Source organism: Ostrinia nubilalis, chromosome 16 (genome assembly GCF_963855985.1).
Source record: "Ostrinia nubilalis chromosome 16, ilOstNubi1.1, whole genome shotgun sequence".
NCBI lineage: Eukaryota > Metazoa > Arthropoda > Insecta > Lepidoptera > Crambidae > Ostrinia > Ostrinia nubilalis.
Genome location: NC_087103.1, coordinates 9040224 through 9054290, shown reverse-complemented (window position 1 = coordinate 9054290; position 14067 = coordinate 9040224). Strand labels below are relative to the sequence as shown.

General features: G+C 35.7%; 1 protein-coding gene across 1 annotated transcript; it reads left to right on the top strand.

The window, feature by feature from the left end:
* The first annotated feature begins 1944 nt into the window (after window positions 1-1944).
* Window positions 1945-12953, top strand: LOC135079350 (odorant receptor 49a-like). Its single transcript, XM_063973991.1, has 7 exons — window positions 1945-2027; window positions 2343-2418; window positions 2747-2891; window positions 4110-4209; window positions 4587-4700; window positions 5957-6112; window positions 12900-12953. Exons 1-7 carry the CDS (start codon window positions 1965-1967, stop codon window positions 12951-12953), a joined length of 708 nt encoding a protein of 235 aa, XP_063830061.1. The 5' UTR covers window positions 1945-1964.
* Window positions 12954-14067: the final 1114 nt, after the last annotated feature.

Sequence of the window (14067 nt, the reverse complement as noted above, 5' to 3'; positions counted from 1 at the left end):
TGTATGTCTTCTAACAATCTTTTCTTTTTGGATTTTTGGTTCACAGTTTGCCACTCTTCTTCGTCCTCCATAATTTGTTCTTCTCTTCTTCTTTTGTTCAAATATACATCTCCCGTCTCCATATCCACATTTATCTCAACATTTCCATCGTAACTTAATTGTGTAAGGTCCTCATCGATTTTTTCCATATTTTCGTTCAAAGTTATGTCATTACTGCACTCACTATAGTCGCCTGCGACTTCATGCGAATCTGAGTTATCCGTCATCACTTATAAGGTGCATATCGCAAGCGATGTCGCTAGCAATGCGTAGATGCGTTAACGAGCGAGGTGATAACAAGACGAATATTCGATAACCGCGTACACTCACAGCGAGGACTGGGACCGAACTGGCTATAATAAGATTAGGATTCAAGATATTTCTACAAAGTAGTTAATTTAGTATTTCACAGTATTTTCTTTTATATTATGGGTACAAGGTAGACTAAATAAATACCAATAAAGTATATCAGAATAATAAGAAGTCTCTATGGAACAACTTTTAACATTTTTTTTACGAGAAATCTACTACGAGTAACCTTATAAAGAGGAAAGATTTGATAATTTGTTTGTACCTATTGAATAGACTTCGTCGAAAATACAGGACCGATTTGAAAAAATATTTCAACATTAGTACCCTACATTATTTCTGATGAACATACGAAGTTCACCGGGGCAGCTAGTTATTATATTTCTGAATAAACTAGTCGCCAAGCAAGCAGTTATACTTGTAGATCGTTACATCCACGAAGACGCGCCTCACCATTCTTCCGCTAATGTTTGAATGTTATCGGTACACGCTAAATTATCCATGAGTGCACACTCACACTACACTAATGACGCTCGGATTGCTCGGATCAAACTCCCCGCACCCCGGGCTTCCTTCGACCAAAAATTGGTGGAGCGCGTCTTCGTGGATGAAACGATGTAAGTAGTAGTAATACTTACTCAAAGCCGAGGGGTATACAGATTCGCAATGTCGAAACACTTCATAATCATCATCATCATTTCAGCTATAGTACGTCCACTGCTGAACATAGGCCTCCCCCAATGCTTTCCATGTTGATCGATTGGTAGCGGCCTGCGTCCAGCGCTTCCCTGCTACCTACCTTTATGATGTCGTCGGTCCACCTTGTGGGTGGACATCTTACGACGCGTTTTCCGATACGTCGATACACTTAACAATTTTAATTTCAGCATAAACCTGGTCCTAACAGAACTGCTGTGCTCGTTCAAACTGCTCGATTTGCGCTTACGCCGCGATGTTCTTACTGAACTGTCAGATCAGCTCATTAGCGGGCAACTGAATTGTTTCGAAACTCAAAGGATTTTGGAGAAAGGTATAAAACTTTCGCGGCGCCTCTTCTGCGGATTGTTGCTCGGAACTGCCCTCGACGTTTTGGGTAAGTTGTAAAGTCTATTGTTGACTTTACCCGTGTTCATTTCGCCAGTTAAATTAAAAAGCTGAGGGGGGCGTGACTTAATAACAAAATATCTTTGCGAAGATTATTCGAGGGAGGAAGTTCGATGGGTTTTCAGGGCTAAAAATGGTTGCCTAATATAAGGGCAGCGTAAAAATTTTAACCGTATTAAAACTTCACAAGAAGTTTATAGACCTATTTCACGACTGATATTGATAACTTATCTCTAAAAGAAACTTCGTCATGACAGGATAACACTAGGTAGGTATATCAGATATAATAAAATTAAGTATTGACATTCAACCTATCAAAATGACCAAAAATCTTGGGATTGAATTTTTTTTTAACTTAGCTTGGTAATACAGCCTGAAAATTATATTTTATTTCTTGCACTACGCAATTTTTTATCTATTTATGTGGCTAATGTTACATACATCTTATTATTTTTTCAGTTCACGTCGTTGTAGTGCCATCACTCAAAAACTTTGAAACTTTACCCCTGAAGATGGATTTTATATTCATTGATGTAAATGATCCGGCTTACTTTGATTACGTTTGTGCATATCAGGTCAGGTTTTTTATGTAACAGTGCATGTTGCAGAATACACATAGACCGAGGAGAGTTGTGACACTTGTGACGTTGACGATTTTTGGAACTTATTAACTACTAGCGAGCTCGTAACAGTGCGCATTTTTAATTCAAGTGTCGAGCTACCAAATGCGCACTTTTGCGAGCTAGCTGACAGTTAAGTCTCCTCTGTTACAACTCACCTCGGTCTCCTCTACTTTAGAGTTGACAGCTTAACAGATTTACATCATTTATATTGCAAAATTGCTCTTATTACAAGAAAATAACATGTTACGCTAATTTATTATATTTCAGATTTTGTACAAACCGACAATGATCACAACTTTTGTCGCCTTAAACGTATATCCATGGTCATTTATGTGCTGTGCAAGTATGTATATTGATCATACTATGATGTCGTCCTTTTCTTCCAGTTATTTATTTATAAATAAATAAACAAATAAATACTCGTACTGACCTATTAGGTGCCCATCATTCTCCTGTTTTGCTCTTACGTATTCAAGTGTCATTAGTTATAATTGTTTCATTATAAATATCTAACTTTTTCCTGATTTCACTGTCGTTAATCTTCCTCCATCATTTTAAGTAAAAATCACGCTTATTTCGTATCCCGGTTCCCGGTTCATCTATCAAGGTAAATGGGAATTAATAAGCCAAATGGCCCGTTTTTATGTCCGTGGATTTATTCCCGTTTCCAGATAGCCAATTGGACGTTTTAATCAACAAATTAGAAAATATGAAAGAGCTCATTAAAATCACCAAGGCGGAAAGGAGCTGTGACGAGAGCGATGCCTACGCAATAATATTTAAGGGCTGCGTACTTCATCATTCTGCTATTTTAAGGTATTGAGTTACGGATATTTAATTGGTTTCAGTTTTAGACTTTGTGAAATGTAAGATGAGTTTAGTGATTTAAAGGATTTAGTGACGGTAATCCTCTCCAATCTCGTTTATTGCTGCATTTACCGTTATTTTATAATTATTAAGTGCTTTTCCCTAATTCTTATTATGCCTAAAGATGGAGGCTTGGTGATCTATCTATAATATATTTTGATTTTTCTCAAAAGATTTGCAAAAAAATGTGTGGCGAAAGGATACGTAGTGTAGCTCCGAAACGATATTGTGAGTAAGCTGAACGTTGCTAAGATGCGCAGCAAAGCTGTGAAACGGTTTCCAGATGAGCAGTGCAGACATTTGAAATATCCATACTATCAGTTGCTAGAGCACGAATGCTTGCATTTTCCATCCAGTCTGCCATTTGTTTCCTTGTAGTCGTCGATCCATCGAGCAGCATCAAGGTGACAAAAGAAAGACTGTCAAAACAAAATACACTCTAATCGAGGAGTTCGAGCATAACAAAAAATAAAACAAAAGCACATCACAATAATTCTAGAACGCCGTTCAATAACTTAAATATTTTGGTCTCAGCATTTCTGCTTTCAGGTGTTAACTTCATTAAAAATAAGCTGACTTTCCCAAGGAAAGGAATGATTTTTTCCTGACAAAGAGCGCTCATTAGCTCGCAGGAACGTCGCTTATTTACCCAATTGAATTTCGCGTGAAACTTTTCGAATTCAACGGTTTTGCGAAAATGTTTGTGCGCCCCCGGTAATAAGACCTATATTGTACTTAAAATATTTCGCTGTAATAAATTGGATTTTTCACAGGCTGCACATTCAGCTTTGATTTATTTTATTAACTGATGTCCATTCGCATGGATGGTAACTCCTGATGAACACTGATTTAGGCACATCAGCTATAAATGTTTGTTGGAAAATAGCCTCTATTACAACGAGATAAGAGGCTGCTGTATTTAGCTTAATATGCTATCGTAAATATTTATTCCAATAAAACGTAACATTCCACTCGCACGTGTAGGTACGAGTACATTATGATGAAGTGATTTATAAACAACATTTAATTGTATTTATGTTGTAGGTAAACAGTTTGTAAACAATATTCATGGAGCTTAGGGGTCAAGGCTATAAAGGTTCTTTCGACTAAAAAGTCTGAGTTCTGTACTCTTAAGTAGGTAATAAAAAGGTGTTTTCTGCATTTCAGATTCACAAAGTCGATGCAAGCGACTTTTAGCGGGCAGATGTCATTGAATCTGTTTGTAAGCGCTTGCATCATCGGGACAACTGCCGTTCAAATCATTTCAGTAACTATGCAAAATCATAAACTAAACTGTTCCTTGCAAATATGTATTTACAGCACAGTTCTAATTTCAAAGGAGATCCCACGTATGCACTACAAGTAACTGATTTCTATTGCAAAAATATAATTAAATTCCTTCTGTTTTGAGCCTACGGCGCTGCGCAAACGAAGGGTCTTTTTTCTTGTGTTGGACAAGTGACCAAATTTTTTTTTGTTGTCCTAACCGTATGTTATATCCCATAACAAAATTTTCTGAGCACACAACCGGATAACGGACATTTTCCGTGACCCTTACACCATTAATCCACTACAAATTATGTATATTCTTCCTCTGAGCCGTCCAAAATAAGGTTTTCTCACATAATTTTGTTTTGATTGCAGATCGAGTCGCCCAGACATAATATAACCGAGGTGGTTTGGGTTCTGGTGTATTTATCCATCATCATAGGGAACCTTTTTGTCGAATGCTATTTTGGGAACAGTATTACACACAAGGTGAGGGATTTGTGAATATTTTAGTTGTAAAGGCGCAAGTTTCACATGCTCGGAGTTAAGTTATATTCCCAAAAAGCAAATATATTTTTTTTAAATTTTAAATCAAAGTAATTATAATATTTTAAACTATTATGTTGCATTTTTACTATAAAATTATCACTGTCTGCCCGCGACCATGACTCGTGCAACCGAGCCGAAACGTCGGGAGGGTAAATATTTTATTTAGATACCGTTAAAATAGATATTGTTGTAATTATTCTGATTGTGTGGGTTGTGCGTAATACTTACAAAAATGAATTGATATTTTCCAACTAATCTTCCTAGGAACTAATCAAATTTCAAATTCGCTTAATTTGCCATTACAAGAATTCCCATTAAAAGTCAAAATCAAAATAAAAAATATTTATTCAATTTAAACCACAAGTGGCACTTATGAACGTCAAAATATAGTAAATAAAAAAAAGGTAGCCCTTATGGGCTACTTTACATGTCTCCTTATCTTTTGGGCCCTACCAGCGCTTTGAGACAAACATATGGCAAGTGCTGAGAAGAAACGCCGGAACAAACTCAGTCACCTCTAGTTGCCAGTAGAGATTGCAAACCGGGTCCGGCCGGGCCCGGTTCCCTTTTGGGTGCCTAAAAGGGACCGGGCCCGGCCATTCTTACCGGGCCGACATGTTCGTAGTTATTTAGTTATTTTTGGAGTGTTCCCCAATTTACGTTCTCAATTACGGGTATTTGAAGTAGGTACACTATTTTCATCAATGTCGAGTGTCGCATGGTTATAGTTTAAAGTTTACTTATTTTTTTTTTTATTTTTACCTTTATTTTCGCAACATAGAGCTGGCCAGTGTCACCAACAGACTTTTTAATTAATTTACGCTACGATTATAACCACATTTCGTTAACGCGTTACGCAAACTAAACGGAGCTAGTATAATAGGAATGGACGTCACTCACACTGGAGTGGGCTTGATAAATAAAGGCACCCAATAGTTCTGGGTCTTTCTTTTTAGAAAGTCAGTATTTCATTTTTGGGTCTTTATCTGGCAAATTTAGATTTGAACTATGCTTCCCACAATAGCCAGATGGGTTCGGGATTCTTGGTGTTAGTTTGTCACTTGGTTGCCTTTTACAAAATCCACGGGAACAGCGGGCATGTAGTAAATGGAGACAATAGTTCAAAGCCAAATTTTGAGCAAAAATAAATGCGAGCCGAACGTCTGATTATGATATGCGTTTCCCTTTTGGTACAGAGCTTAAAGATTCCAACAATAGTATTCGCTGGGCCGTGGGTTGACCTGCCCATAAAGATGAAGCGAAACCTGGTGATATTCATAGCTAAAGCTCAGCAACCCATCGTCCTGACAGCAGCCAAACTCGTTCCTGTTTCAATGCAGACATTTACCACGGTAATTAGAAATATTTAAGTCATAGATCAATTCAAGTTACAACGCCCCAAGTTAAGGAAATTAAGGGACTATACCTCTCGTTCTGATCGCTGCAACTCCTGTGTAGCCAGGATCTACAGCTTGACCGCCAATAAAAACCCAACCAGTAAAGATCAAGTTTGTACCGGGGAAAAGTTAGACTGTCATTGGACCCGCAACGAAATTAATCAGAAGAACAAAGAGGAGTTGGAAGAAGGTAAGGAAAATACATCCAAGTATCAAAAATTATGCTTGAAGACGTTACAGTATGCCATGACAAAGGTATTCTGGAACCCAGATAAGTACAAGTCAATGCCAAATACTCCATTTGACCAAGAATCGAACCTATGATATATTCCGTGCCTTAGGTTTATCATCATGCTATTTGAACAGTGGAGTGGAGCTAAATATACAATGAGTTCTGAAAACATCATTGCGTAGATAAATATATTTTGGCTAACGATATGACGCACTATCACAGGACATGTTTACATACAAAACGTATGAGTTAATCGCAAAACGCTGCCCAACCTAGAGTACCAATACCTTCCTAAATATGCGTTATCTTAAGGTGGATATTGAAAGTTTTTTTCTGCATTCTAGTTAGAGGACTAAACGGATTTCGTATCCATCTTAATATTACTCTCATTGTTCAATTCCAATTTCAAGATATAAAAAAACTAAACTGCAGAACTAGTCCTGAAGTTATCGCGACAAAGGACATTTCCATAATATTATAAGATGCCTCGACAAAGGCGGTCGGTTTGAGATAGCTTTGAGACCATTCATCATGTTTCTTGTCCTCGATTGTGTACTTGGCATCATTTCCAAGGAATGACACCGCCATTCCCAGAAATTAGAGCAGGGTTCGGGGAAAATAAGACAAATACTTGCAACCCTATATGAAAACTACGACATTCCAAAAAAACTTTTACAAAAATGACATATAACAGATTTTTGCTGTGCGATGTGAACTTCTATGAAAAAGCAAGCAATATTTTTCACAAAGTAACATCTAATTCGAAAGAATGCTTTACACGACATACGAGTATGAGTAGTTACCTTTGTCAAGGAAGTGAATTGTATCGCGTAGATATTTTTAGTTATTAGTTGCGATAATTAAAATAATATTATGACGTATTTTCAGTTGGGTTATGTTATGGCTATCTAAAACTAGGTACACTTATCTACTCGTACGTATCTAATAAGAGTATTAATAACATTAACATTAAATTAACAGTTTGCATTGGGTTGTTTAAACCAAAGTGTTCTACTTATTTATGTGCCTATATACTTAATAACATTACAATTCGAAACTCAGGTAATTTTCGATTTGTTGTTGAAACAAATCATTGTAAATGACCACAAATATTCAACAAATTAGTTAATTTGTTCGGGAAATATGTAGATAATATCACAGAATCAAAATCGCTACGGGGAAAATCGAATAAAGGCATGCTGCATAAATTACTATTGCAAAGCAACAAACGGACTAATCCATTGTCCGTACAAATATTATAAATGCAAATAGCCCTGTATGTCTGTTACGTGTTCACACTTACACCGCTCAACACATTTTGATGAATTTTGCTGTAGAAATACATTAGATGGACCTCAGAAGAAGGACCTAGGATTTTCTTTAAATAAATGTAAAAAGTACATCTTATAGGAGACGTAATTTTGGTTGGAAAACCTATGGGTACTTTCTCATGCCATCATCATCATCATCATCATTTCAGCCAGAAGACCATAAACCTTCTTCAATGATTTCTATAATCACCGATTGCTAGCGGCCCGCATCCAACGCCTTCCTGCTACCTTTATGAGGTCGTCGGTCCACCTTGTGAATGGACGTCCTAGGCTGCGCTGCGTCTTTCCGTTCTATACATAGCCAGAACGCAAGGGTGTGAAACTAATCGAGTATAGTTTGGAAATGACTTTATTTACTAAGCTCCTCCAAACTATACACGACCAGTATGCATTGCATATGCTGCGGTCTGCTCGCGTATACTTTGTAGTGTTTTAGGTCAATTATCTTACTCCAAAATATACATCGCCAGTACGCATACGGACTAATCATGTATGTATTGTAATAAGTGCGTGATTGCAATTTATACGCGAGTAGTTGCATGCTAGTCATTTTGACTTATTGACCTCTCTTTCTATTGCATATTAATTCATATCTGCGTGTCTACTTTAAACATTGATTCATCTTTCGACACGTGTCATTGTTTTGATAAAAGATTTTTTGGTGTTTCTTATTCTGCCATAGAAAAGATATTTGTTTTGGGGCTGATATTTCACCAATTCTCGTAGGTATGGAAATATGTCAAAATGATTTTGTTCTTGAGATAAAAGTTAATAAATAAAATAAATAAATATCCTTAGACATTTTACACTGCGGTTCTAGTCCCAAACTAAGCAAAGCTTGTACTATGGGTACTAGACAACATAATAAATATAAACAATTAAACATACTTAAATACTTTTTTTTTGTAAATACATACTTATTATACATAGAAAACACCCAGTCCAATACAAACAAATATGTTCATGCACACAAATGTTTGTACTGTGCGGGAATCGAACCCGCTACCTCCGGAATAGTAGTCCGTTTCGAACCACTACACCAAACGGCCGACAATACAAACCTAGCATTTAAAGTCTCGCATAATATTGTATTTAATGCACGTTGAACTTTATTCTCTCACTCTCTCTCATTTTAATTAAATTGTTATTTAAATTGAAATCTACCTAATCAATTTAATTTCAAAAACCACTTACAATAGTGTTAAACGTGGGACGTCTACCCACAAGGTGGACCGACGACCTGATAAAGGTAGCGGGAAGGCGCTGGATGCAGGCCGCTACCAACCGTGCGATGTGGAAGTCATTGGGGGAGGCCTATGTTCAGCAGTGGCTGTGGCTGAAATGATGATGATGATGATGATGAATAGTGTTAAAAATCTAAATTTATTATAGATTCAGTAAAATAATAATATTTTATGTAATAATATCAAATAAATGTAATTTTAAAATAGTTCCATATTTTACTGAATTTTACTAAATCAATATCAACTAAACACACTCTAGTCAAGTGTAAGTGGTGTAGTAGAAACTAATCGAGTATAGTTTGGAAATGACTTTTTTTGCTAAGCTCCTCCAAACTATACACGATCAGTACGCAAAATTCGTGTATAGTTTGCAGTCACAGATTTACAAACAGGCACTACAAAATATACACGAGCAGTTTCCTATGGGTGCGTTCTGGTCATGTATAGAACGGAAAGACGCGGCTGCGCTTTCTCAAGCGCAATAAATGTTGTAAATTTCCAAGCCACGCTAGCGAAACCACGGGAAACTATCTAAAATAATTAGAAACTATCTAAAATTCACATCTCAAGTTACAATCATAATTAATTCTCGTACAAATTGATATAAATCAAACGTGGATTAGCATCAATCACGATAACGCTAACACAATTTACATTTATCTTATTCAAATAGTTCGCAGTATTGCTGATTTGGCTTATTTGTGTCATAAATTAATTATGAAATATTGGATCTCGAGCGTACCTAATGTACACTGAGACAGTCAATAGACAGCCGAATTATATTATGAGACTTCCATATTCATATATACCTAATATATTCTCCCAAATAAGGCCATGAGCCAGTTTTTTCTTTGTTGTACAGTAACATTTTTCAGTATGAATAGGTACCGACGTCTTTCTCTTTCCCTTTCATCTTTTCTACCTTCTTTTTAACCTACTGAAGGTTACGTTTAAATAAGTATTGAGTATATAATCAGAGCCTATTTTCACTAAAAAAAAAAAACCAAGAAGTAAATCTTTCACCGATGGGAGCCGCATAAAAACAGTTGAAGCCGAAAAAATAGTAATATCCGGCATATCAACGACAAACCAACTTCAAACATTAATGACCTACATAGATTCTTGTTTTTTCTTAGCTTCCGCTGTTTAGCCACAATTGAGTTGTTAAAAGTTGGAAAACGTTTATTGAACCGGAATACAAAATCCAAAATAGTACATATTTATAAGCTTTTGAACGCCAATCAAGTACTAAAGACTGCCCAGCAACAAGTCAGCTTAAAACAATGAGTAACTAGAAACAGACGCGGCATGCGTAACTTCTACCACTAATACCAGCATTCAGTTTGATCATCCAAGTTGATCTTCAGCCTTGGGAGTCGCTGTACAGATTAATCCTAGCCAATTAAGCACTGACACCAGCCTGCCCGCTAGTGGCGTCGAGTTTAATATTAATAACACTTTAGTCGCCATTTCTCAGAGCTCGTCTAATAACGGCGAGAAAGCGCCACATTGTAAGCAAGTTATTTGAGACGCAAAACAGCGTGGATCTTTAGAAAATGAAATACTTGTTTTTTTAGTCTTTAAGCTACTATAGGCTTCTTCTTTTTTTATCGCCAACTTGTGCCCGTGACATCGTAAGCGTACTTGAATAATTTTTCACGTTTTCGTTAAATTTTTCTTTGGGCTATCAAACACAAAACATTTTTTTCCTGAGATTACATAGCGCGTTCAAGCAAACATAGAAACTCTTCAGTTTTATAATATTACTCGTAGTATAGAGAGATTATTACAAATAGAGTCAGAATTAATATTTAAGCTTTTCTTTTCTGTCGTATGGTTTCCACGCGTCGTGACGTGACGTAATACGCCTCTGATATGGCCCAGTAACTTAGTTTCGTATATTATTGTTTAATTTTATACGTGTCGTGAATAAACATTTATATATAGCCTGACCAGGAACATAAAAACCCTGGCATAGAGGCGCGTCAATTGCATTTGATAGTGCAACACTGAGTACAGTCGTACCTGTGTTAAATTAATAGGCTAACTTTATGTATCAGGATTCTGGATTACGGGCTAATTTGATATTTTCATAAATTAACGAAAAAATATTATTATAGGTAACCTGGTTTAAATAAATTAAATGAAACCATCAATCGAGTTAGTAGGATTTATTTTATTATTCGTCAATAATCAAATTCAGAACTTGAACATTCAACTGCAATGTCTGCTCATGAACGCTTCAAACTCGGTACTTCTTTCCCAATTCCATAAAATTCAACACTTAGAAAGTGACAAAAAACTTTAAAATAGGTAGTTGAAACAAACCACAGCTAATTTTCATAGTGGACTGTACCAATATCTACTGTGACTGTACTATACGATAAACATGTCAGTCAATTTGACAACCTTTGTCGGAAACATTATTCAATGAAAATATTGTCCGAACCCTTAGTATTTCTCTTCGACAAATACTTTAACACATTGTGAACCACTTTTCTTTCACGACTATAAAAATATTTTAGCAATTTAATTCACAAAATCAATTGCGCACATTTAAAATAAAGTTTGTTTACACTTTGACAGCAATAGACTGACATGCAAGGTGACATGTCAATGAAGTTTTCAGTTACTGTTGCCATTAAAAGAAATTAGTACCATTAGTTTTCCGCAACATGGCGAGGGTTTTTATGTTCCTGGTCAGGCTATACATGCCTAAAACATCAAAGTGATACAAGTGTTATTAAAATAAAATAATTAAAACTTCTAACCTTGCCAAGATGTTTCAATTAACAGTATATTAATTAAAAGTTACATCATACCTACGCTCATGTTTCTATTTAGCTGACTTCTTACTTGAACATGTGTATAAATAACATAATTATTAAATTTCTGAAGACCGAAATTTTGAAACTTGTTTTATTCAAAACAAACAAACCGGTCCCGAGACGCGAAGACAAATTAAAACATTAAGATGAAACGGAGATAATGCTGTGGAGTGGTCTAAGCAAAATAAAATGACAGTGGCTAATTTTATTATCTCTAGAGTGAATTAGAAGAGCGATGTAATAGGAGGAGTTGCAGTGCACTCACTCTTGATTCAATATACGAAGTTTTAGGCACACTTGAAGACGTGATGGGGGAAGTGGTCAGATCTTAGTAGTGTCAAGGTAGATTTTTTAAAGATTATTCTTCTTTTAGCCCCTCGTGGTAAGCTAAATATGTTTGTGTAACGAGTGGGCTCACTCACCACAATAGTCGAACGGCGCCGCGGCGCGGCGGTGGGTTTTTTTTATTGGCAGTCAAGCTGTAGATCCTGGCTACACAGGAGTTGCAGCGGTGGGAACGAGAGGTGGGAATAGTCCCGTATCATGCTGTGTGTCTTCTGTAACAATCCCCACTGTGTGGCATCCTCGAACTGTAAGCAGTCTCTCAGGCTTTTGTCTGTATGAGGCTTAAACGAATTACCACTAATTCGTTCTAATATTTTGTTAGAGAAATGAGATTGGTTAAGTGGGGTCTAATTTGACTAAAATTCATTAAAATTATGAAAACCTCTTATATGTATAAATCTCTTATACAATTTCCTTACAGGTACCTAATTGTAAACCCCTTTTGATTTTTTAATAATATTAAAGTCAAATAATGATGTAATATATTATAAGAATATTTAAATTAATGGTTCGCAGAAACAGAGATAAATAACTTTGAAACAAACTTTTCAAGAACAAAGTTTAATTACGTTATTTAGTACTTAATAACGTTAGATGTAAAGGTAAAGTTAAAATTTAATTTTATGTAGATATCTGTAAGTATGTTTTGAATACTAACTACCCCAAAGTAGTGACAAAAGAACGAGACCATAATAATAATGATTGTGTTTATAATTTTATGTGGTTCGTTAACAAAATAATAATCAACAATTATTCTTACAGGTAATGAACTGGACGTACAAAGGCTTTGCAGTTATGAATCAAATGAAGAAATAATTTTGGAAATAATAAATACGTATTAGCGGTTTAAAACCGTGGTATGAATAACATTAAAATTAAAATTTGAATCATTTAAATTAAATAAACGTAATGATCTGATTAATTTAAGTAGATAATCTCATTACCTATTCAATAGTTTATTACATTTATAATTAGTTTATTAAACATAATTACACTTTCAAATTAATATTTAATTTTATCCTGTTTTTGCATAATTTTCATGAATGCTCCGCTCCTATTGGTCATAGCGTGATGGTATACTCGTATCCTTGGTCCTTAATATGTATCTGTCACCGTAAAATTGTGAATTCCGTCAGATTATAATCTGACATAGATAAATTACAATCTAACCTAACCTAACCCACTGTTAGTTTACAATCTAACGCGTTATATTATAAACTGACAGAGTTCACAATTTCACGTTGACATATCCATCACAAACATTTTTTTTTTCAATTCAGACCAGTTGTTTATAGGATTAGCGCATCCAATTAACAACAAAGAACTCTTACTTTATAAGTAAGTAAAAGTATACCTAATAGATAAAATAATGTAGAAAAACTACAAGAGGTAGAAAGAAGTTGGTATAATACTGAAGCGCAGCGAATTATCTAGTTCATTTATCACAGAGGATCTCTTTCGAATTTTAAAAAATCACTCGGATTACATCAGCCATTGCGCACTTTATCTGGCTTCTTTAGAATAGTCTGGAAGGTCGAAATAGTCCAGGCCAAGGTAAAGCATTTGAAGAGAATTGAAATGGTAGAGCATTTTTATAGAAGTCAATTTTTTAACTGAATTAACTCTTGTAGAAGATTCGATTGAATAAAAGAGTATGTTTTTGAATTCCGTGTTACTCACATTATTAATCATTATTTTCAATCTGATGGGTTGAAGCAAACCTGAAACGTATTTTTAAATGTCTAGTGGTAAAACCACCTGCTTCAGACGCAGAGGTCCCGGGTTCGATTCCAAGTGGGGGCAGATTTTTCTGTTCGGTTTGGTTGGTGGTAGGCCTTGTTCTAAGTCCCACCATCTTACCTAAGTCTGTCGCCATAACAACAATGTTAACAGTATTGTTGTTTTCCGGCAGTTAGAGGTATAGCCAGTT

Bases quoted from the DNA above. Each gene is read 5' to 3' on its own strand.
- LOC135079350 (XM_063973991.1), top strand. From the start codon at position 1,965: ATGGATTTTATATTCATTGATGTAAATGATCCGGCTTACTTTGATTAC. The intron at 2,892-4,109 runs GTATTGAGTTAC...TCTGCATTTCAG, and splicing joins CATCATTCTGCTATTTTAAG to ATTCACAAAGTCGATGCAAG. The intron at 6,113-12,899 runs GTAATTAGAAAT...TTATTCTTACAG, and splicing joins CAATGCAGACATTTACCACG to GTAATGAACTGGACGTACAA.